Source organism: Sinocyclocheilus anshuiensis, unplaced genomic scaffold (genome assembly GCF_001515605.1).
Source record: "Sinocyclocheilus anshuiensis isolate Anshui unplaced genomic scaffold, SAMN03320099.WGS_v1.1 scaffold775, whole genome shotgun sequence".
NCBI classification, from domain to species: Eukaryota; Metazoa; Chordata; class Actinopteri; order Cypriniformes; family Cyprinidae; genus Sinocyclocheilus; species Sinocyclocheilus anshuiensis.
In genome coordinates, this window is record NW_015552614.1 from 741,307 (window position 1) to 766,081 (window position 24,775).

The window sequence follows — 24,775 nt, forward strand, 5'->3', positions numbered from 1 at the left end:
TTTGTAATGAAGGAATATGACTAAAAACAAAACACTCAGTACCATTATTTATCATTGCATAGCCCAATTTAAATAACAGATTACAACAAATAAAAGAACAATTCATTTTTGTATTCAATTATTATTTATATTTATTTTTATAATAACATTAAATGCTAATAAGTAATAATAACAAGACTAATACATTTAGCTATTTTTTTTTAGTTTTAGTTTTTCCTGAAAGGTAATAGGCCTTTTTGCCTGTTGAACTAAAACGTAATAAAAATATAACCCCATATCAAAATCTATTCTGAGAACACCTTATATTGTTAAAACACAGAAATTCAAATGTCATATTATCACCAAATTAGAACTCTGACATTGCACTTTCAGATCATGTGAAATGTAACTGTCTCCAATTATTTAATCTTCTCCCTACTTTAGATCTGATGTCTTGTTTCAAATAAAAATAGGAACCTCTACTTCGCATATTCCACTTGGCCTTAGTCTCAAAATATGCCTCATTTCATAAATTCTACATTTGCTACCCCCCGCCCCCCCCCCCAGCATTAAAGATTCATAAATTCTGTCAAATTTCAGAACTTCATCTGAGTGCTGCTCACATGGCTATAGTATATTGCACTGTCTGCAACAAATCAATTGAAACACACTGCACCCTTGTGGCCAAAACAAATCAATGTTCTGGTTTGCTCGGTAGACCTTAGAGCGTGGCAGTTGATATGCCACTGCAGTCGGGGCACCGACCAGAGCCCCGCGGCTGCATTCCCATTGCACATGGCCCCCCAGCCCCTGGCAGAGGCATCTGTTGACACAACAATATGCCTGGATACTTGCCCTAGGGACACCCCTGTCCGAAGAAAGGCAAGATCTGCCCACGGGCTGAAGGTCTGACGGCAGAACGGGGTGACAGAAACCCGGTAAGTGCCGACGCGCTCTCCTTTTATACCCGCGCTGCGGGGCGGGGTGCGCGTGGCGAAACACGAAAGAAATTGTTCTTTTAACCTCAAAAATCAATTTAATGTTCCTTAGAACTCGTTCTCTTTGAAATACAAATCTTTTGTAAGTACAGTAGGCCTAATCCCACGTATCTGTAATCAGATGAACATTTAAAACTGGAATATAATCTAATTTCAGTCACTTACATGCGTTTCATTACTATCATGCACCGTTTAAGACTCTTTATTCTCAAAATGACGTTTAATTATTCCAGCTGCTGTAAGAAGAGGCTAAAAATGATCCGCCACCTGCAGCATCCACACACGCGAAATAGCCTACTAACCGGGAGTCCTTCTTTATGTATACAGACGTGATGTAATGACACAAAGACGAACGACCTGAACATTATTACAAGCTTATACCGTTGTGAATCGGACTTTGGATAATTTTTCAAAAAAGAAAGAAAAAAAATGACGGTATGCAAATTTAAACAGCGATGTAAACTGATGTTGTTCAACACCAGACACACTTAGTTTCACTAAGGTTGATCAGGGACCAGTTTGTGCCCTTGTCAGTTTGGTTGGCTTTTATCCAAAGTTATTCGCAGCAGTTATTAATCTCCCTCGGAGAAACCAATATGGACTTTGACACTTGACATTTTTATATAATTATTTTATTTTTTATTAAATAAATGAAGCCATAATCATTTCATCCATTTTGAGAAGTTTACTCAGTACATTTAGAGAAAAATGAAGCTATTCTGAAACATGCTTTACTTCCAAGCATATGTTTATATACATTTCTATGCTTTCACTTCAAATAAATTTGCTTCGAAAGATTCATCAAAAAAACTGTACGTATTGTCAGTTTCAAAGCAGAGACAAATAACTTGCATAACATAGTCTCAGCTGTATATTTTAGTGCAAAAATAGATATGTTCTCTTGTATGTGAACGAAAAACTCAGACATATGACTTTTTTACAGTATGTTTGTTTTTTTGCCGTCCTTCATTCTTTCTCTTGACATCGGCCATTCCTTTTTGTGTAGGATTTTCATTGGTGGACTTCTTGTAATTGCCTGGTTGCTGTAGGAGATTGCTGGAGTAAGAAACATCTCCTAGGCCTAAAAACATTTTTGTTAACTTGGGTTGGACTACAAAACTTCACATCCTGCCAACTAATTTCACAATTAAAAACAAAAGAATGTTGCTAAATAGCAAGAAAAAAAAATACCTTGCTGTCGTTTGTAGGTTGTCTGGCCTCGTTTGACATCTGAGTGTTTTTGATGGATGGTGCTGGGTGGTGTTCCCCTGATCTCTAACTTCTCAAGCTGCACTTCACCTAAATTCATATTGAAAAAATTATCACAATTTGCTCATTTTTAGGCCTGTTTCACAGATCTACAGCATGAAAGCGGCACACACTGATTTTGGCACCCATATAAAAAAATGGAAAAACTCAATTGTGGTAACAGATGAATCACACAAAGTTCTCCATTTTCTAACAAAGATTACATCCATATTCTAGGCTGTATAAAAGTTTTGCCTGAGTTTAGAAAACAGTTCTGTACCTATAAAGTGAGAGACAGGGCTTTTCACTTTAGCTACTGGGGGTGTTGCAGGGTTTCCAGCACCACTCTTGAGTAGCTGGATCACGTTTAATGCTGGTCTCACAAGCCGGTTGTCTGAGATGCTCTTCAAAGCTGGATATCTGGAAGGGTTTTGTCTTGGTTTTTGTACGTGCTGTGGTAAAAACAGATCAAATTAAGCAGCCTCTTCGATAATGTAAGTTGACATTTACAGTTTTCCCCATCTTTTTACATAGACACCTGTTTTCTCAGTTTAATTAGGTCATAATTTCTCATGCAACCCACTGTAAAAAACACAAAAGCACACTAAGGCCGCATATCCACCAAAGCATTTTTAGCCATCTGAAAAGGCCAGGCACTCTGCTGAAAACGCCCAGCTATGAGTGCTTGACAGCACAGCGGTTTTTTCAGTTGAGATGCTTTGGTTGCTATGATATTGAATATCTGCTGAAGTAATATGGCAGATGCATCGAGAATGAAATGTTTCTCCAAGCATTATTTTTCATAACAATATTATATGGTAGTCTGGCTATTCCATCTGGTAAAGACATAAATACTCGGAGACAAGCAATATTCTCCATTGTTGTTCTGTCGTAGTACAAGCAGGGTGTGACGCTTGGTCGGTATTAGTCCCACCCCTTCTCCACTGTGATTGGTTAGCTGACTAAAACGTGACAGTGATAAGCTCAGCATGAAAAAGACACTGAGTGCACAGCATGCTCCTGGCATTTAAAAAACCGCAGCGCTCCCATTTAAAACAATTTAAAAAATTTGCTAGCCTCTGGGAAAAAAGGATTTGGTGGACACATGGCCTAAAAGTGGTAGCTTGTTTGGGATTTGACTTTTTTTTGTTGATGTTTTTGAAAGAAGTCTCTTTTGCTCACCAATGCTGCATTTATTTAATAAAAGATACAGCAAAACCGTAATATAATGAATTTTTGTTATAATTTAAAATAATTGTTTGAATATATTTGAATATATTTTAAAATGTTATTTATTCCTGCGATGGAAAAGCTGAATTTTCAGCATCATTACTCTTCAGTCTTCAGTGTCACATGATCCTTCAGAAATCATATTAATATGCTGATTTGGTGCTCAAGAAACATTTCAACGTTGAAAACAGTTGTACTGCCTAATATTTTTGTGCATACCATGATGCATTTTGCTTTCAGGATTCTTTGATATATAGAAAGTTGAAAAGAACACCATTTATTTGGAATATAATTTTTTTGTAGCAATATAAATGTCTTTACTGTAACTTTTGATCAAATTAATGGATCCTTGCTGAATGAAAATATTAATTTCTTTAAAAAAACAATCTAAAATTGTGAACGGTAGTGTAAATATATAGCATATCCAAAACTCACTGAAACAACAGAGATGGAGGTACACATAGATAGACTCATACCCTTTTGCTTGCTTCAAAAGATCTGGACCGTTTCTTGCGCTGGTGTCTCTCAGGCAGCTCCCTTCTGCCTTCCGTTGTCTTTAGGTCCTGCTTCGACTGGGACCTGCCTCCATGTCTTGGGGGATTTCTTTTGACCTCAGCCGACTCATCTGCCAAAGCAGAAACTACACTGTCCATGCTTACTGAGGACTTGAGCCCTGTGGCCAAAGCCAAACTGGCCACTCTGGAATTGGTCTCCTTTGCTAAGTGTGAGCGACGTTTCGCTGCAATTACTGAGATGATCTTGGTGTCACTAACAATTTCCCTCAGAGTGTCTGGACTCACAGCTTCAGTAGGACAAGCGGGAGTCGAATCCTTAACAGCACAAACCTGCTCAAAGACATTAAGCCACATTTCAAACTACATGCTATGCCATCTAAATCAATTATATACTTATTTCAACATAGATTAAGATCTGGGAATATAGTTACATCAAGTTGAGTTCATGTTTACCTGTTCGATTTCATTTACTGATACTTTCTGATTAATTTACTGATTACTTTCATTCTGATAGTCAAAGGTGTTTCTTGTGAGAGTATCTGATATAAAGTCATTTGTTTACACAGTAAAAGATGAGATGATTCCGTTAGTTGGTCTGGCTCAGTGTCTATGAGCGCTTCTGTGTTTTTACCTTTATTGAAAGTGTTGGGCTAGAAGATAAGTGGTGCCGTCTTTGTGGCTGAGGTTTAGACAACGGTTTGAAAACTCTGTTACTGTCACTATGATAAGGAAGATAGAAAATATAAACGAGATGAAAGCATACTACTTCTGTTGTTATTCCAGATGACCATGGCAGTCTACTTTTCTCATTACATACTTTACCTGTCATAATCCAGCCCAGAGGAAGAAGAATCACGGGGGTGTTTATCTAAAGGACTGAACTTCCTGTTGTTCTGCTGTGTTTTATCTACCCCTTCTAAATCGGAGATCACATCAAGTCTCATTTGGCTAGCCATAATCATAAGAGAGTTATCCTGTATAAACAGAAATAAATAATTGACACACTACCGTTCAAAAGTTTGGGATAAGTAAAATTTCTGCTAAAAATAAATTACATGTTAAAGGGGTCATATGATGCGATTTAAATTTTTCCTTTCTCTTTGGAGTGTTACAAGCTCTTGGTGCATAAAGAAAATCTGACAGGGCATCACAATATGGTAAGGGGCATAACATTTCCGTCACAGTCTTGAGGTATGTGGCCAATCACAACGCACTGGATAGCTGGCCAATCAGAGCACACCTCGCTTTTCAGACTGATGAGCTTTGTAAAAATCGACGCGTTTCAGAAAGGCGGGGCATAGAGGAGAAACAATAATGTACAGTATGTGGAAAATAATGTGTTTTTTTAACCTTAAACCGCATAAACACATTTCATTACACCAAATAATGTTATTTTTAGCAGCATCATATGACCCCTTTAAAGTATATTATAATAGAAATTAGTTATTTTAAATTGCAAAAATATTACAATTACGCTTACAACTCTGGGGTTTGTGGCAAAAGTGTGAAGGTCGACAATTTGGTCAACGCTTCCATCACTTAATTCACTGCAGTACAGTGAATACAGCTCTTGTAACTCCTCAGGTACACAAAGTCCTTGATCTGTGGACAGAATGAATAAATAAATATTTTATCTAATGTTTATAATGTCAGATGCTATAATCTCTCTCTTTAAAGACATCAGCCCAGTGACCCACACCTTCAATTAGAGCCTTCTGCTGGTGTATGATGTCATCACAGAGCGTCCGCTGCTGCTCGTGGCGCTGGATGATGAAGTCTTTTGTTCTGAGAACGTATTCTTTGCAGAGAACAGCTGACTGGATTTCAGTTTTTTCAAGTTCTAGCTCATGAACCTTGCAAAGCAATGTCAGAATGTCTCTCTGCTCACGGTTACTTATGCGTTTAGGAAGCAATTCCTCAATCTTAGATGACATTAGTTTCATGTTCATTAATTTTTCTTCCAGCTCACGCTGAAAAAAGGAAAGAAACCAATAGGGAAATAAATGTGCCTCTTGTTTAAGCTGACATCATAAAACAGCATGTTTAAAAATATGAGAATTTTATATGAAGTACTGCTGTCACTGCTTGACATGTCATGTCAGATTTCCATTTGCATTCATGACTCATTTAAAATTAGTCTTAATTACTTAATGAACATAATTACTTTGAGCTCCATTGTCTTTCTCTGTTCAGCCAGCAGTGGGCCAATCTCCTCTCGAGCTGCTGTGACATACTGCGGCTCCTCTGGTCCACTCTCTTGCTCTTCCTCCTCTCTCTCTGTCTGTCTATCTCTGTCTGTTTTCTCTCCGGTTACTTTGTCTCTCCCTTGCAGGGCACGTGTTCGATGACGCTCCCAACTACCAGAGGAAGAAAAGAGAAAGAGGGTTGATGTGAGATAAAAATAAGAAAAAGTTATAATACTAATGTAGGGAAGGAGTCTATTTATAACAAGGAGTATAGTATTTTTGACTACATAAAAGTTTTAACATTGATAAAACAGTTTCTTTTCTTTCTTTCTTTCTTTTATCAATTGTCCTGCAAAGTATCAAGTGGATTTTGGTATAATGTGTGATGGTGTAGATTTTATGACGGAAATGATATAAGTTGGTAATGACATATTTGGAAGACAAGCTCAAAATAAATACACTCTGTCAAATATTCAATTTTAACACTATTAAAATACAGAAAAATTTATTAAAGAGACACAATACCATTATAAAGGCATTAAAAATCTATTCTTAAAAAGGTTTTTCTTTTTCAAACTAGGTGACAGAAAGGTTTCCCTAATCAGTGTTGTTTTAGTATAATTGAGATACTATTATAGATTTTATTTATATTTTGAATTAGTTTAAATTTTTTATATTTTCAATTTTTTATCAAATTTATTGTCATTTTGTACTTTGTTAGTTTTTATTAGTTGTCTACATGTATATATATATATATATATATAATTTTTTCCCCCTCTTAGTTAATGAGGTAGTTCACCCAAAGAATGAAAATTCTGTCATCATTTACTCATCCTCAAATTGTTCCAAACCTTACTTTCTTCTGTTGAACACAAAAGAAGATATTTTGAAGAATGTTGATAACTAAACAGTTGCCGGTAGCCACTGACTTTCATAGTATGGCAAAAAAAAGAAAGAGTTACTTTACTAATTAATCATACAGGTTTGGGTGAATGAGGGTGAATGAACAACATGAGGGTGAATAAATGAATTTTTGGGTAAACAATCCCTTTAACGTTATTTTTTTTATGGGTTTAGTTTTAGATAACTATAATAACCTTGTCCCTAATTGAAGAATTACTGATGATTGGAACTCTGTCTGTATGTTTAAGTGTTTACTCTGAGATGGTGAGCAGATGTCTAGATGTGTCTATATGAAGTTCCATATTGCAGTTCTCCAGCTCCATGAGGCTGCGCCTGATCTCCATCTGCTCCCTGAAGGCAGACAAGAGCTGCTCCTGCAGTAAAGCCATCTCACCATGACTGTACTGCTGCACCTCAGCTAAAAACAGCCCATACAGAGAAAGCAGATGGCAATCATAAAAAAAATCTTTAATCTTTACATTTTTACTGCTATTTCAAGAAATAATTTGATATTATTGCTCATACTTGCAGTTAAAGATTTGAACAAACTACTAAGTATTAAACTTTTGTGCGTAACTCAAGCAGTGAGTATATTTCAACCTTACCTTTTATGTAAATAAAAAAGTTTATTTCAATATTATTTGTCAGCAACTGTACTCAAATACCAACATACAAATTGAACACAACCTTGAATTTCACGAATGTCTGCTTTCTCTCCTTTCTGTTGCTCTTGACTCTGTTGGTCAATCTTTGCACGAAGGCGGTCAATTTCACTCCGTAGATCAGCAATAATTCTTGTATATTGGGCCAGGTGATATGAAACATTCATCAAATTACGTTTCACCTAGAAGAATTTAAAACAGAATAGCAAGAGAGAATCTTGCCTGCATCTCAACACAATGAAATCACAAATACAACCACAATGGGGTGATCAGACACTGAAAATTAAGAGATCTCATTAACACCCATAATATTTATGGAGTACATATTTTCAAGTTCAACAAAATTATGAAAAATCTTTTCAATATAATTCTGAATCAATGATGTTAAACCTTAACGGAAAATAATTTATTAGTGGAATATACACTACCATTCCAAATTTTTTATTCATCAAAGAATCCTGAAGAAAAATGTATCACGGTGTCCACACAAATGTTAAGCAGCACTTGTGTGTTCTAGAAAGTAAGAAGTGTTTCTTGAGCACAAAATCAGCACGAATGCTTTCTGAAGGATCATGTGACACTAAAGACTGGAGTAATGATGCTGAAAATTCAGTTTTTCCACAAGAATAAACTACATTTTAAAATATATATAAAATTGATCACAGATATTTTCAATTGTAAAAATATACACATTATAACTTGGTGAGCATAAGAGACTTTTGCAAAAGCATAAAAAAACTAAACTTAATTAATTTTAATACTCATTTATTTTGTGTGATACTTCTTCAGTGTTTTTTTTTTTATATTATGTTTTACACTTTGCCTGGTAAATAGTTCATGGTAAATAATCATCTAATGCATACTGTTTAGACAAATACTATTAAGTATGTGTTTACCTTAGTTCTTATATTTTTGGCTTTGTCGGCATAAACCAGTGTGTTTCTTGACTCTTCAAAGTTGGAGCTGGCAGGACTGATATGGGTTATCATGACTGTGCGACTGTTTCCTTCTAAAGCATCCTGAAATTCACATCAAATCCTATTGCAACTGCGTGGCAACTGTCAAAACCATGTCTTAATGATCAAGGAGTTTGTGAATATTGTGTGGGACTTTTTTCTCGTAATTCTGAGTTTATATCTTAAACTCCACACTTTTATGTCTTTAAATTCTGAGAATTCAAAATATAAACATGCAATTCTGAGAAAAAAAAATATATATCAAAATTATATCTCACAATTTGGACTTTTCAGACTCAAGCTTGTTTCCATTACAGAATTAAAAATGTACTTGTGACTTTTTTTCCTCACAATTGCGAGTTATATTTAGTAAATTCTGAGAATTGTGCGATAGAAAGTTACAATTACCTTTTTTATTCCGTGGTGGAAATAAGCTTCCATAGATTTTGCTCACCTTAAGAAGTCGAGTGAGTTTGCTATCTCTGTAGTTGACAAACTGAGCTCCTTTCCCACCCTTCTCACTCAAGGCATTGATGCAGTTGGCCAGTGCTAACAGAGAACGGTTTATATGTGCTCCTTCCTTCATTCTCTTTCCTCTGTTTTGAGTCTGAGAAAAGAGAATATGTGCTTTAGAACAGGACATAAGACTGTCTGTTGGTGTTCACAGACAAAACAACTGTGTAAGAATGTCTGAATTTAATGAAGGGTGATGTTTTGGCTGCCATATGAGATTGAACATGCTCAAATTCCTTCATCGGTCTCACATTATATTCATATGAATAATGAAGGACAGAAGAGCTTAAATATTCATTTCGGTGAAAGACGAGGAAGGGTGCCGAACTATAAAATCTGGCCTCCCTGAGGAATTTCAGGGCTCAACGCTAAGGATGTTTTCTTCTGGTTCAAATTTTTACCTGCTCTGCTAAAATTATAATTGGCCTTGCCACAAAAAAATAAAATAGTTGCTGTTATCATTGTTTTTGACCCACGTTACCTTTTATTCTAATAAATAAGCTTATATGACACCAAAATGTTAGATATCAATTAAATTTTACAATTCTCTATTCTAATTTCGATACAACAGCAAAAACTACTTGCCTCACAAATATAAAATTCAAACATTATTAAAGACAAGTACAAAGTCAGTAAATAAGAACAAATTACAAGCAATAGCACAATTGAATATATAGAACAAAGACACAAATGAAATTATGCTTTAGGAAAAAGAGCAGACGGGATGAATGAGATGCAGATTCACTCTTTTACAGCAGGTAGTGCTTATGGAACAACAGCAATGTAGTGTTTCATTGGTTACCGCTGTAAACAAAGCAGCGCAGCGCTTATTAACACTACAAAGACGAGATGAAAAGAAAACGCCATGTAAGCTTGTCTGAAAACAGTTAGTTCCCCTCAGAGATAAATTCATATAAACCCCCAATTCAATATTTAGGATTTTATTCCAATATTTTGCGCATGTGAACAGTGATCTTGCTCTGCCTGCTAACAGTATTTTCTCCTCTTTACGTCCGTCTTCAGCGTCTCTGGCCTCTGTTAAAGGCTGTTTACAGACTTCGCAATATTTCCACACAAATGACATTTTGAAAAATGATTGCATGCTTGTGTGCAAGCCCGTAACAGAGATCGGTTGAAATAAAACAAAAATAGGCCAGTTGACCAGTGCATCTGTACTCCACTGTATAAATTAAATATAGATTAATCATTCCTACAAAGTTACTCACCAAGACGGGTATTTTGACATACTTTTGTATGTATTTGTCTGAATTTTTAAATTAACAAGGCTTAAAAACATGTGCAAATGATAAACTTTCGTGACGACACCGCAGTGGCCTGATCGGGCCAGTGACAAATTTGTCAGCTGTCCCGAGCATCTTTCATGCTGGCCCCGGGCCATTGGGCAGTCATTTTTGTCGAGCCCTGAATTTGAAAGCTTATATTTCCAATTCAGCACATCAAAACACACAGCATGTACCTGTGATGCTCGCTCAGTTCCTGCCAAGTCTACCATGAATAGCTTCCCCACCCTGACCTCCTCGTTGATATCCTTTACACGACTCTTTTGCTTGACTGTCACCTGTGAAGCAGACAAAGCAGCAGATGCACACTCAGACTACAGTGTGCCAATTTGAGGTCATGTACATGGTTAGTGTGTGTATGTGTGTGTGTTCTAGACTTGCTTGAAGTATAGCATGAGAGCGAGATGATGTCTTGTTAGCAGCTGTTGACTCCTGAGTCCTCTGTTTATTCCCTTTGGTCAAAAGAGCCATTATCTAAAATCACAGGCAAACACCAGGTTCAGAAAAACATCATCCTTTATTGGAGACAATAAGGAGAAAACAGGCAAACTGTAGGAAATGAATGGGCAGCAAAAGTAAATGGTAGTGTATGGTAGGCTATTAAAAAGTACCTCCTTCGCATTACATGTAGAGAATTCTGTGATGCCGGCAATTCGTATTTCCCCTTTAGCATCCTCACGCAGCTCAAGGTATCCAGAAGATGGATTTAACAGATCTCTGATCATCTCATTATAAATCTGCAAAGAAGTTCATTAGTGTTTAGTGCATTCAGGACACACTCCATTTGTAAAGTCCCAAAAGGACAGTACCAAATTTGATGTAATATTTTTTAATACAGTATCTAACAATAAGACTGACCTCTATATATGACATATAAACACTGCAATCCAAGTCCTCAGTGCTGTCTTCAATGGCCCTGAAGAGATCATTGAGTGTTCGGATGTAAATGCCAGGCTCAGAATCTAATCCTAACATAGTGTATGTCTTTCCAGCTCCTAAAAAATTAAATGAAGAAATGAAGCAGAAAATGTGAACACAGATATATTGGTTAGTTTACTTTCTCTACCTAATTAAATGCTTAATTTTAGAGGGTCGTCTTGTCTGATCTGAGGTCATAAGCGGTAATTTGCAGACCCAATCAATGGTAAGGCGAAGTGTCAGTGATAAATTTAAAATGAGCATTTTCATTTTTTTTTAATCCCCATTAGGTTCAACATTTTTTTGTTTTAGAAGAATTTTCATTTAGGATAATCGGAATGAACAGCATGTGAATTTCTATCCAAACACTAAACAGAAAACTTCACATCAACATTACCCGTGGGTCCATATGCAAAGACTGTGGCATTATAACCAGCAATCACACCATCAATAAGACTTTTTGTTGTTGCCACATAAACATCCTCCTGAAATAAAGAAAAAGTAAATAACATGGAGGTCTGGAACTGTGGTCATGCTGAAACTTTCAAAACCTTAAATGACAGTTAACACCAAAAATAATCTTAAGACTGATGACTCTCTTTCAAGAAACTGCACCTAAAATTCTCAGTGAACATGAAGGACAATGATCAAGTATCCCATGACCTATAAAAATACAAAAAAATAATTTTGTGTGGAAGAGCAGCACTACTACTGACCTGGGTGGCAGTATAGTCGAATACCACATCAAACATGTATGTTTTTTCACGTGAGCGGTTGGACCTCAGGAAATTGTCAGAGTCCTCACAGGGGTCCATCAACACCACCATCTGAAGACAGTAATTAAACATGAGAATTAACTCAAAATATTAGATCAATTCTGCAATGTTTAAACATGAACTTAACTGCAAAATAAATGACTACATATTATGCAATATGTTGAGACCCACACTCTGTCACTTACTGTCCACTACTGTTCGAAAGTTGTTTTGTTAATCACTCATACACTCACCAAGACAGCATTTATTTGATCAAAGTTCAGTATAAACAGTAATTTATTTAAAATATATATTTTTTTGTAAAAATGTAAAAGGCTTTACTGTCACTTTTGATCAATTTAATGTGTTCTTGCTGAATAAAAGTATAAATTGTTTTCAAAATAAAAATCACTGACCCAAAACATTTGAATGGTAGTGTACATGGCAAGGTTTCAGCCTTCCTTCTCTTAGCAAATTCTCTGAGAAACTGACACCTATTTCTGCAGACACCTACTTTTCCCCCAAGTCTTTTGCACTTAATTTGCACCTTTCCTTTTTGGCAAACCTCAGAATGACGCATTCTTTCATAATTTTTAAGTATCATGACTCTTTTTTTTTTTTTGCCTGTTCTACTTTGCCAAAATATGCCTAATGATTATATTGCATCTGAAAATAGGGTATTTGTAACTTTGTAAGCTACACTCTCCCTCATTAGGAATTGATATCTTATAAATCATTACGGTCATTAATTATTATTACGATTGATGTGGTTTGGAATTGGAAAAATGTGCTTGGAAAAATATGATCAGAATATTCACTTATGATTATGCATACAAAGAAATGTCTGCAGCATGATTCTTTGAATCCTGAGACATCAAGCATAAGCAAAGAAGACAGTAAACCTTATTTACTGACTGTAAACAGGATTTACTGAAGATGAAAGCGAGGATTAAGTCTTTAGACCATCATTCATCATGACAGGCTCTGCAACAGAATCAGGAGTTGTGAATGTCATGCACATGTTTCCAAAACCTGTAATATTTACAAAAATATACAGGGGAGACTGGGGCTAGTTGTCACAAGGCTACATGTTCCTAACTAGGTTTCAAGTCAAAAGTCACTAAAGGTAAACAATTGATATTCATTTCAGAAAATAAGTATGTATTAAAGTAATGCTGGACATGTGTATCAGTGGTCTTTTGTGTTTGTTGTTTTTTTCCCCCACCTGTCTGTCAATCTTGTGCGCCACTGTGGTTGCACCCTCCTCGATCTCTGCATCGTTCAGTGGTCGGATGCGCAGAGCAACCTTGAATCAATGTACATCATTTATTTAAAAAAAACATAACTTCTCCCTTCTCCCGATTAGGTGCATAGAACATTAACAAAGTGCATTCATATTATTAAAATGCAATGAAATTTTGATTAATGTGATAATTAGAATATCTAAGAACAACTGATCTGTTAACCATAGGAGACTGGGGCTAGCTGTCACATATGGACAAATTCACAAGTGTTATCTCAGTAACTATAGTTTTGACACTGCACTAATATCAATTAGCAAAGTGTCAACTTTTTAATAAACATCAGTATTAACTGAAAGTTGAACTGTGTTCTCAAGACAAGGGTATGTCAGGTCAGGGCAAGTTGTCACATGTGGTTTATATGTTTTTAAATATTATAACCCATTACAATCTCTGATAGCCAAATAATATTTTTGCACATTACACCATTAAGTATTTGGTAAGTTGGTAAGATTTATGTTTTTAACGTTTTTGAAAGAAGTTACCAAGACTGCATTTATTTGATGAAAAGGTAATCAGTAATATTGTGAATAACTTTACATGTTAAAATATATTCAAACAGAAATGTTATTCCTGATGACAAAGCTGAATTTTCAGCAGCCATTACTTGGTCTTCAGTCCTTTTAATTCGAATCTGCTGATTTGGTTCTCTTATTACTGTAGTATCAATGTTGAATTATTTTGCAATTGTATATAATTGTATTTTATAATTGTTTTTCCCCTCTTAAATTTGTCAATAAACACTAGGTTCCCTTTAGACAACTTAACAATTTAATGTGACAACTTGCCCTGCCACAAAAGGTATTTTTATATATTTTTGTAGCCATGACTTTAATGTGTATGCCAGCAAAGACTGATGTAGTGACTTATTAATGGATGTTATTAGAGTGCTACCACTTGTTTCAATAGAAACGTTCTGTTCATTTGTTTACCCTCTCCTGTCCCAAAGGAGCCACATTATCATGCATCTCTAGAAGTCTGTACATTTCCATGCATGAAAATATACAGGCCAAATAATCTTCGCGTTCAGCTGACAGGTGGTCAACGTTACTGTTGAATGAACTGTGGTGCATTAAATAAAATTCGACAGCCTACCGTGAGCTGATGGTCCTCCCACTCTCCTGGCAAATCCTTCATCTTTTTATTCCCAAGTTACTTCAACCGTGCTGTATCACAGCCTGTTTTATCGGACAAGATCAAAATACGCCTCAGCTAGAGCCACGCTAGAATATACTAGTGATTTAACGTGAGTTAATCTTCTTGATGGCTGGTAATCTCATTCTGAGGCAGGACTGTGTGCTGGCCCCTGCGGAGGTCCTCAAGTCACCAGCGGACTGTTGTTAACGGTGATAAAACCCCTAGAGGTGTCAGACAACCCATGCAGGGACTGGGTCAACCCATCCTCTCAGGAGAAGCTAAAAGAACATTTTTGTCAGTCCAAACCATAGTCATCCTCATATTTACTTTGATTTAACGTTGGTTACTGTTGCCATGGAGAGATGTACACACTTGTTCGGATACAAGACAAGATTTTGCGCCAAAATTAGTCAGCCTAACTAATATATTTGTGTCTAATTGCTCGCATGTGCTCTCTTGGTTTATTGTATTTTATTCTGGGGCTTTTAAGCGTTTACCTATTGCGGGGCTTCCCAAAACTCATACCACTGATCTATATTTACATGTTTAGTGTTATTTATCGGCATTTCAAAAAGCTTTTTGTATTCTCCCCCCCAAATTATATAATTAGCAGTTTTTAACATAGATATGCATATCTATGGTTTTAATCACTGTCATCACGATCTTGCTTTATTTTGCAATGCGGAAGCTATATTTGCTCTGAATCTGCGACTTCCTATTCATAAAGTGCAGTAAACTGTAAAACTATTTGCAGTACAAACCAGTGTATTTATGATTATGATAATAAAATAAAATAATATGATAATAAAATATCAGGACTGTTTATGTACAGGAAAAATAGCGAAACGATGTCACCGGAAGATTCGCACATTCAAATGTCAAATTACAAATGGCCGCGCCGCTGTAAAACCAACTACTTTGTCAACTATTAGAATATAATACAATGGGATCGGCATTTCAAAAAGCTTTTTGTATTCTCCCCCCCCCAAATTATATCATTAGCAGTTTTTAACATAGATATGCATATCTATGGTTTTAATCACTGTCATCACGATCTTGCTTTATTTTGCAATGCGGAAGCTATTTGCTCAGAATCTGCGACTTCCTATTCATAAAGTGCAGTAAACTGTAAAACTATTTGCAGTACAAACCAGTGTATTTATGATTATGATAATAAAATAAAATAATATGATAATAAAATATCAGGACTGTTTATGTACAGGAAAAATAGCGAAACGATGTCACTGGAAGATTCGCACATTCAAATGTCAAATTACAAATGGCCGCGCCGCTGTAAAACCAACTACTTTGTCAACTATTAGAATATAATACAATGGGAATAGTACATAATGTAGTATTGGTTTGGTGTTTGGGGCGTAGAGGTGGGACTGACATAACCTCACTGTTTTTGCACAAAATAAACACAACGTTTAAAAAATTTATTAATTAATAAAAAAATATATAGGCCTGGTTTCATAGACAGGGCTTGGCCTAAACCAGGATTAGGCCATTGTTCAATTAGGACATTTAAGTAATTTTTATAAACATCCCTTAGAAAAAAGCATTACTGGTGTGCATCTTAAGACAAAACAAAGGCACTGACATGTTTTAAGATCAGTCAGTGCAAGTTTCTTTCAGTTGAAACAGCTCAGATTTACATTTTAGTCTAGGACTAGGTTTAAGCCTTGTCTGTGAAACCGGGGGATAGTGTTTTAACAAAATTAAACCACAGGAGAAACGTCAAGTCACTTACATTTACTATAGGAGTAAACACACAATCTTGTATGTTTGTATGGAGGCTTTAAAACAATTTCAGTTTGTGGGAAATTCAAGTAAAATAAAACGAAGTAAATTAAATAAAATACAAAGAAAATTTTTATATAATTTTTTTTTATGATGCTTGTGAAGACATCGTTTCTAAATTCATAAATTATACTTGCCTATCAAATGTTGTAATGCTTTTACTGTGTTAAAATTCCATTATAATTTTAGAATTATCCTGTACAAGTGCAGCTTGGATTTGACATTATTCCTCCTGATACTGTCTGCAGCACATGCCAAGTCACGAGTGAGAATTCCATGATGTCTATAAGTATTTCCATTGGAATGATGGTGGGAAAAAAATTGCATTATGAAAAGATTTCCCTAGTAAACAAAATGTTCTTATATGAAAGACCAGACCACAGAAAGCCAAAAGAAATTCCTCTCTTGTATCAGACATGTTTTCTTTGGAGAAATGATAACCCACAAAACAGTACCACTGGTTATTGAGAAGTATCTTGCTCTGTCAGTAAGAATAGCAAATGATAAATCACTGCCTTTTACTTCTTTCAGTGAATCCACAAGAAAATTGTATGAAGGGGGATTATGAAGAATATGAGCTCTTACTTAAACTCATATTAGAATCAAACAACTTCCCTTCTCAGCAGGAATATACTGAGTGTGAATCAGTAATCGTGTTTACTTGCACTTTAAAAGTTTGATTTTAGTCAGATTTAAACAATAATTTGTCTGTTTAAAATGTCATGTAAGTCATTTAATCCGACTAGAATCATACCAGTCCGGTTTTTGCAAAATATTTCTTCCTTTAAATATTTGATTATGTACGTGTGTGAACTTTTTGCTCAACTGTGCAAAAACCAGCTTGATTATAACTGCGCATATAAACATACTCGGTGTATCTGTCATACAAAGCACTTGTAAAGGACTGGTGGTACTCTCTGGGGGTGATAATTTTGTCTCACAGCTGGAAACAGTAGTGCTTTCTGTGTAGGTCTATTCTAGATCTCCGAGAGGAATGATCTCTTCACTGATAAAGAACTCGATGGTTTCCTCTTCCCAGTCCTCCACATTACTGTCCAGTTCATCTGTGTCCACACCTGAGAGATGATAATTCAGTGCAACTCAATGAACTTATAACAGATGGAAAAGTATGTCGGCAGAGAATGAGGACTATAGAGAGAGTCCGAATAAAGGGGGAAAAAATGTAAGAAAGGACAGTGTTTCTCACCTCCTCTGAGCTGAAGGCGCAGCTCCCTCTGTTGGTTGTAAAGCTGAATGGCACTTTCTTTGTTCCGGCTGTATTCTTCCATCATCAAACGACGTTTATCCACTAACTCCTGCATCAAAAGCATTGTGGAAGCATTGTAATATTAAATAAATAAAAAAATTATAATATGAATGTACATATATGTATGCATTCATATATATATATATATATATATATATATATATATAGTTTTTGTTTACATAATAGTATGCTGTTTATATTTATTGTACATTCACTCCCCCCACCTACAATCCCTGCCGGTACGAGACTCGAACCCACAACCTTTGGTTACAAGTCCAACTCTCTAACCACTAGGCCACGACTTCCCCCGAAGGAAATTTTCTGGAAAATTGTGTAGATGTTACAAATGTAAACAGTAGAAAAGCCTGTCACCTTTATTTGCTCTTGACCTAGTAAAGTAGGAGGGCGTGGTCTCCATAGCAACTGGCAGAATCTGTCTTTGTTGTTCTTTTGCAGAAGACGTCCCTGGAATGTCCAAAGCCAGTATGCATTGTCCACCTGTATGCACAGTAAGTAAATTTATGCAAGTAAAAAAAAAAAAAAAAAAAACATTATGAGGATAAACGTATAGTAACTTAAGGAAGTGAACATGTCAAATGACCTTGTGGCTCCACCAGGAAACAGAAGTCACCACATATCTGCCGGTAGGGTCCCATTCCACATCAGAGGCCATGTAATGCTCTGCGATATACATAATGGTACAATCTGACGTGTCCACAAATGCAAGAGCACCATTCATACTGCACAGAAAAAAAGAAAAATATCATCTGTATGAGCCAAGCAATTAAGATGTAAGAAAAACATCTGACATTTACCAGACATTTCTATTTCGAATAAATGCCTTTATTTTAAACATTCTAGTCATCAAAAAATCCCGGAAAAAAATTATCATGATTTCCATAAAAAAAAAAAAAAACTGTTTTCAACAATGATAATAAGGAATTTTGTGCACCAAATCAACATATTAGAATGATTTCTGGATCACGTGACACTGAAGACTGAAAATTCATCTTTGCCATCGCAGGAAAAAATTACATTTTAAAACATTAAAATAGAAAATAGTTATTTTAAACTATAATAATTCACAATATTGCTGTTTTACTGTTTTTTTTTGGTAAAATACATAGCCTTGGTAAGCATAAGACTTCTATCAAAAACAAAAACAAATATTACAAACCCCAAACTGTTGAACGCTATTTGCAATTTAAATATAATATAATATATAAACTAACCTGCGCAGTCCTGCCAGTACCAGGAACTGACCTTGAGGACTCCAAAAGATACTGTTGGCCTGCTGCTTATCAAACATCTCTGGAAAACCACAAATACAAAATTCAACAGGATAATATTAGTAGCATAAATTTACATAGTATTAAATGTACTAATCTAGATTTACATCTTTAAAAAACATGATTGGCACTTACTGATGAGATCAATCTTGCCATTGCTTTTGACGTGGTAAAATGAGGCATTTATTCTGGGTGATTCTCCATGTAGTACCGCAAACTTACTGCCATTGGGCTCCCAGGCAAATGCAATGATGCTCTCTAATAAAGATCAGATGTTCCATTTAGTTCAATATACTATTAAATGCTCTTTATGGCCTTTAAGAGAATTTAAGGTCTTGGTTACCTTTCATCTCTACCACATCAACAGGAACCTGTTTTTCTCTCATGCGGAAAATCTCAAAATTTGTGACAACACCCTATTGAAGAGCAGAAAATAAATTGGGGAAATTTGAAGACCTTTGAAATTATTAGAGAACTTTCTACAAACACACACACACCTGTGTTCCTCTGGGTGTTCGGTCCACCTTCACACACAAGTAGTCACCCTGTCTTTGCCAATGAAGCTTGCAGTCCACCACGTTGAAAAGATTTCGCACCCGAATCTCTAAACGGGATGGGAACTGCATGAGCGTTACCCTGGCTGGAATGTCCTTGTCTTCCGGGACCCAAAAGGCAATAATGTTGTCTCCCGGTGACCAAGAAAAATCTCTATTGGACAGGAAAACATTTTTAGGGTTGCATTTTACAAAAATCTGGCTTCCTGATAAAACTTAAAGCTAGATCACTCTTATAGTTATCTTAAAGGAATTAATAAATGTTTTTTTTTAATCAGGGTTATTATAGTCACCTAAAACTGAACCTAAAACCATTAAAAAAACATTTTTGTTAGTTGAAATAAAATAAACTTTAACTTAAATATAAAACTATAAATGTATGTAATTTTATTTTATTCCAAAGCATCATTTCTCATTTTCATTTAGTTTACCTTGAAGTACTAAAATAACTAAAATTGAAATAAAAATAAATATATAAAAATTATAAAGAAACATTTAATTAAAACAAATAATAATAAAAATGGAAAAACATAAATATACTAAAATTGAAATAAAACGAAAAACAGAAAATGTAAAATAAAAACTAATTCAAAATAATAAAAAAAAATTATAATATTATCTCCATGACACTAAAATAACACTAGGATGAATTATGTGCCTTTAATAACTTTCTACAATACTGCATACATTTGGTAAGACTTACTTTATTCCACTTATTTTCAAACTCTTCTTATCTAGCAGACCCATTGACTGGAAGAAATTAACAAAAGCATCATTAAAAAAAGAGTAAATACAAGACCTGCATATTGAAGATAATGCTTTATCTTACCGGGGTTTCATAGATGCTCAGAGTGTCTTGTGTCATTCTGGCAAAGAACTTTCCATCTTGACTCCACCTGTGAGAGAAACAATTCAGAACTTCTTATTATCTTAATGAAAGGTTCATGAACATAGACAAACAAAGGGTAATTAAAACACTCACTTAAAAATAGGCCAGTGTGCCGAACTCTCACAATGGAAGCCACGTTTTTTCTGTCCGGTCAGGATGTCCCAGATGATGATGGCTTGAGGGTCCTCTTTAGTATCCATCAGTGGGCTGAACGTCACCACATACCTGAACACATTTTGAATGTGTTATTCACATGAGTAACTCTGTAATAGCTGCTCTCGCTCTCTTTCTCAGGTGTTTACCTCTCGCATGGGGAGAAGTCAATGAGAGAGACACCCTGGTGGCTGAATCTCTGTATCTGCTTGAACTTCTCTCCACCCCACAATGCAATTCCTCGTTGGTGAAAGGTGGCCAGGTATGTCCCTTTGGGTGACCAGCGGACGTAAGTCTCTGTCCAGCGCTGGAGAAAGATACAACTCTGAGTTAGTAATGTAAGGATTATATCGCATTTATTTGCAAGGTACAATAACATGACAAGGTGTCTACAAGACACCAAAAAATCAAACACACTATTAATCAGTAGGCCTGTATTTATTGCTGTAAATGAAAGACTGTGGATGAGCAATTGAACATAACTATTCCACCAATAGACATCTAGATCTCTGGAGCAGATAGCAAATCTTTATTCTTTCAAGAAAACGTTTTGTTATTGTTAACTAAGACTATAAAAAAAAAGGTTTTGTTAACTTAAACTGAAATAAAATAAATATTACATAAAAAAACTTGTTAAACTTAAAAAAACTAAACTGAAACATTATTATTAAAACAAACTAAAATGAAAAATGAAAACTGAAAATATTCCAATTCAAAATATTAATACTATAATTGCATATAAATAATATTAAAATAAAAGACTAAATACTGAAGCAAATCTAAATTAACACTAAAGCAAATCTGTTATATATTGTATTAATTATTAAATAGTAAATAAATAATACTAAAATAACCCTGAAGCCTGTTTGAAAGGAAATGTGCTCACAGCTCTCTCTTCAACCAGGATCGGCTCCTTCGGGTCACTGGAAAATATGGTAGTTCGCTCTCCCGATTCATAGATTACACTGTATTGATCACGACAGTCTGGATCCTCAAGCCAGTGCCTCATATTGCCCTAGTAAAAAGTGACAGAAAATGATGTAATGCCATTGTCATTGGCTAAAAACAGAAAAAACTGAAAAAGCCAAACTCACACACCCATATTCCAATAATCTTGAAACATCTTATTCCTAGTGTTTTACAATACCAATCTTTTATGTATACAGACAATGCAGGCACAAATAAATCTTTAACATATATATATATATATTTTTTTTTCCCTAATAACAGGAGCAGAACTACATACAAAGTCTTTAAATGGCTGTTTTTCGGGGGTTTCCCACTGGTCACTGATATTCATGTACCTGAAACAAAAAGATAAATGATCCATAAGTTTTGAATCACTACTGAACCTCAATATTTGTAGAGTAAAAAAAGGTTTTATTTTTTTTTCAAAGTTTATTTTTTTGCAGATCGCAATAAAACAGTCATAAACCAGTCATAACAAGTTATGTTCTGCTTCCAAACATATGAACCCCACTAAAAACATACTTGTCAAAATCGGTGAACAGATTGACTCTGAATGTGTGCTGTTTGTCCAGCTTGTAACCATCTGCATTCTTAACAGCTTCCAGAGCATGGTTAGGGGACGCATACTCCAGAAAGATATACCTGAGAACATTTTGCATTTATCACTAAATCGTGGTCTGTAAAAATATCAGAATCATCACAATCAGATTTGATAGTTTTGATCTGATAAAATTAAAGTCAGTAACTTACCCTTTTGTCGTCCCAGCCGCTTCAGGGTAAAATTCATTAGTGATTTTTCCAAACTTGGAGAAGATTTTATGGATCACATTTTTCAGTTTCTCCAGACGTTCAGGGCCCACCTGAGGAACGTTGTCCACCAAGACCACCGAATCAATCCCATCAGCCTCCAAAGGTCTCTCCCTCAAAACATCCTCCAACAACTCTGCATAAAACCACACAAACTTCTCACTCACAACTTAGAAACTGGGCTGCTGGAAAACTGTTACTGTACATGTGCATTATTACATTTAATACCTGCTCTAAAAATTAAAATGTGAAGTTTTAAATAGATCCTACAAGTACAGTACAGAATTTTTTTTTTTTTTACCTGATCTAGCCTTTTAATGTACCCTAATGAAGTGGATTCAGTCATTTTAAATATTTGTAACTTAATATACCCAGTTCATTTAAAAGTTTCCATATGAAGAACATTTTAAGTGAAACATTTTTCTAAATTTGTGTTTTCATTAGTATCATATTAATAAAATTATCAAATGAACATGTGATTTGCCTTAATATACAAATTAATACAAATCCTTTCATCAATTTCAAATGCAATATTTTAATTTAATGAAAATAGTGTACAAAGTTGCAAAGTTATAGTTTTATTAGTTTTATAACTGTACCTGGTATCCTGGCGGAAATTGTTACCACGGAAAATATTTGCAAGGCACGACACTAGCAAAAACGGAACTGAATAATTATATAAAATATGACAAATGTGCAAAATATGACAGAATGCATATGACACGTTTGTCTGCTTGCTGTCAAATTAGCAGAATAGTCCTTCTATGCGCATAGAAATAAACTGTAATGAAAGATGTCATAATATTATTGCTCAGGAAAAAAAAATGCATTGCCTTGAATTTGAGGTAAGTTAACCTTATAGCAGTTTTAGTTGTGATGTGCATGGTGACTGTCTTGCGTAGAGGCCGCGCAAATAGCGGATTTCACTGCAGCCTCTACCTTCATCATCGATGTCATCCACAAAATCCTCCGGATCGCTGAACGGAGGCTCCTCTTCTTCATCAAATTCCGATTCAGCCGCCATATTTACCGTATGTTGCATTTGACGAACTGGAATCGCTGAGTCTCAACGCAGTCTGTCTGTTTTTACTTACACAACCAATAGAAATGCGTCAGATAATGTTGATGCTGGCTGCCTCCTGACTGCGCAGCCGCAGCTAGGAACTTTCAAAGCGTCCGCTGTAACCATGCGAGTGAGTGAGAGGCGGTTACGCTATTGAAGGACATTAAAGTGCGCCGAATTTGCGCAATTAAAGCTAGACGCGTCATCGCTCAGGATGTCGTTTTTTATGTCCTTCCCAGCACACCGTACGGAGCGACAGTACAGTAAGTGCAGCCAACTTTGATATCAAGCTGCTTTAAATGTGATAAATGAAAAGGTGTTTTTTCCTCATTATAGTTACGTTGAGAGTGTAGATGTTTTTACATTTGATTTTGAGTGTCTTGTTGTACCCCTACAGTTGCAAACTCTTGAAAAGGTTTGACAAACGTTTGAATCATTTCTCCATACTTGCGTACTCATCTGTCAAGGTAACTTATATATTTGATATTTTATTGTTGCCACTTCCAGTTTGATTTGACCGAGCACTACATTAAACCTTCTTGTCCTCTGTGGAGATCCGACATGTGCTGGTGATCCAGGGACTATGATATCATGGACAGTGACTGCTTATCTTTGCTACCAGCGGTCTGCCTGGTCCTGGCCGACCCACAGCAGTCTCCACCTGATGACACCTCTTTAGAGAAGCTGCTTGATTGGTTCAAAGAGCTGCATATCCAAAGTGAGTGACCTGCAATCAAATGGATAAATTTTTGACTAGTTGAGAAGAGTTGGTAGAGTGATATATTGTATGTATTGTAGTACTTGTAGTGATTATGTTACTATTCTGTTTCTTCAGGTAATGGACAGGTGCTTTTGCAGCATCAGCCGTGTCTCTTGGAGTTTATTTCTAGTGTTTGTACATCTAAAACTACAGATCCTGCTATAATTTCTTTCACCCTCAAACTCACTGGACTTCTGGCTGCCACCAAACAGGGCTTCCATTTGCTTGAGGTGAGACCGTTTCCACAATAGTTTTCAGAACATCAGTGGCATATTTACATTACTGGCAGCATATATACTTACTTGCTCACTCTAATGTCTAGCACAGAGGTTCTCAACTTTTTTGACTTTAAGCCCCCCCAAAATCTAAGACAATATTTGAAATATTTGAGGGCCTTCTTAAGAAATTCTTGGTACTTCCACGGTAACAAATCTTTTTTTTTTTTTGAAACTAGGTGTGTAATTCAATAAACATAATTACAAATAATTCAAATTATTAAATTACATAATTCCTGTAGTTTCAATAACCTAAATGCATACAAAACCTATATACATATAAATACAGTCAATAACTTTATATATATATATATATATATATATATATATACACACACACACAC

The 24,775-nt window shown here is 35.5% G+C and overlaps 2 protein-coding genes and 1 pseudogene across 3 annotated transcripts; 1 reads left to right on the forward strand and 2 right to left on the reverse strand.

The window, feature by feature from the left end:
* Window positions 1–1,793: 1,793 nt before the first annotated feature.
* LOC107665939 (kinesin-like protein KIF19) lies at window positions 1,794–14,719 on the reverse strand. 2 transcript variants are annotated; one of them, XM_016457002.1, is made up of 21 exons: window positions 14,561–14,719; window positions 13,390–13,470; window positions 12,126–12,236; window positions 11,807–11,894; window positions 11,350–11,486; window positions 11,103–11,228; window positions 10,873–10,965; window positions 10,668–10,769; window positions 9,132–9,284; window positions 8,618–8,740; window positions 7,747–7,903; window positions 7,315–7,477; window positions 6,135–6,327; window positions 5,670–5,940; window positions 5,445–5,572; window positions 4,793–4,944; window positions 4,602–4,689; window positions 3,932–4,300; window positions 2,506–2,677; window positions 2,169–2,276; window positions 1,794–2,058 (listed from the first exon to the last, which is right to left on the reverse strand). In XM_016457002.1, exons 1-21 carry the CDS (start codon window positions 14,600–14,602, stop codon window positions 1,898–1,900), a joined length of 3,018 nt encoding a protein of 1,005 aa, XP_016312488.1. In that variant the 5' UTR covers window positions 14,603–14,719; the 3' UTR covers window positions 1,794–1,897. The 2 variants fall into 2 exon arrangements, with proteins under 2 accessions (XP_016312488.1, XP_016312487.1); XM_016457001.1 differs by lacking the exon at window positions 13,390–13,470.
* Window positions 14,720–16,305: 1,586 nt separating this feature from the next.
* Window positions 16,306–23,501, reverse strand: LOC107665968 (eukaryotic translation initiation factor 3 subunit B-like). Its single transcript, XM_016457056.1, has 17 exons — window positions 23,273–23,501; window positions 22,277–22,469; window positions 22,049–22,168; window positions 21,804–21,861; window positions 21,444–21,572; window positions 20,707–20,864; window positions 20,498–20,629; window positions 20,345–20,411; window positions 20,219–20,265; window positions 19,459–19,669; window positions 19,305–19,377; window positions 19,097–19,219; window positions 18,905–18,983; window positions 18,274–18,412; window positions 17,961–18,170; window positions 17,613–17,721; window positions 16,306–17,481 (listed from the first exon to the last, which is right to left on the reverse strand). The coding sequence occupies exons 1-17, from the start codon at window positions 23,373–23,375 to the stop codon at window positions 17,378–17,380; spliced, it is 2,055 nt and encodes a 684-aa protein (XP_016312542.1). The 5' UTR covers window positions 23,376–23,501; the 3' UTR covers window positions 16,306–17,377.
* A 153-nt stretch (window positions 23,502–23,654) lies between these two features.
* The window catches only part of LOC107665927 (BRCA1-associated ATM activator 1-like), a 9,135-nt pseudogene continuing 8,014 nt past the window's right edge, over window positions 23,655–24,775 (forward strand).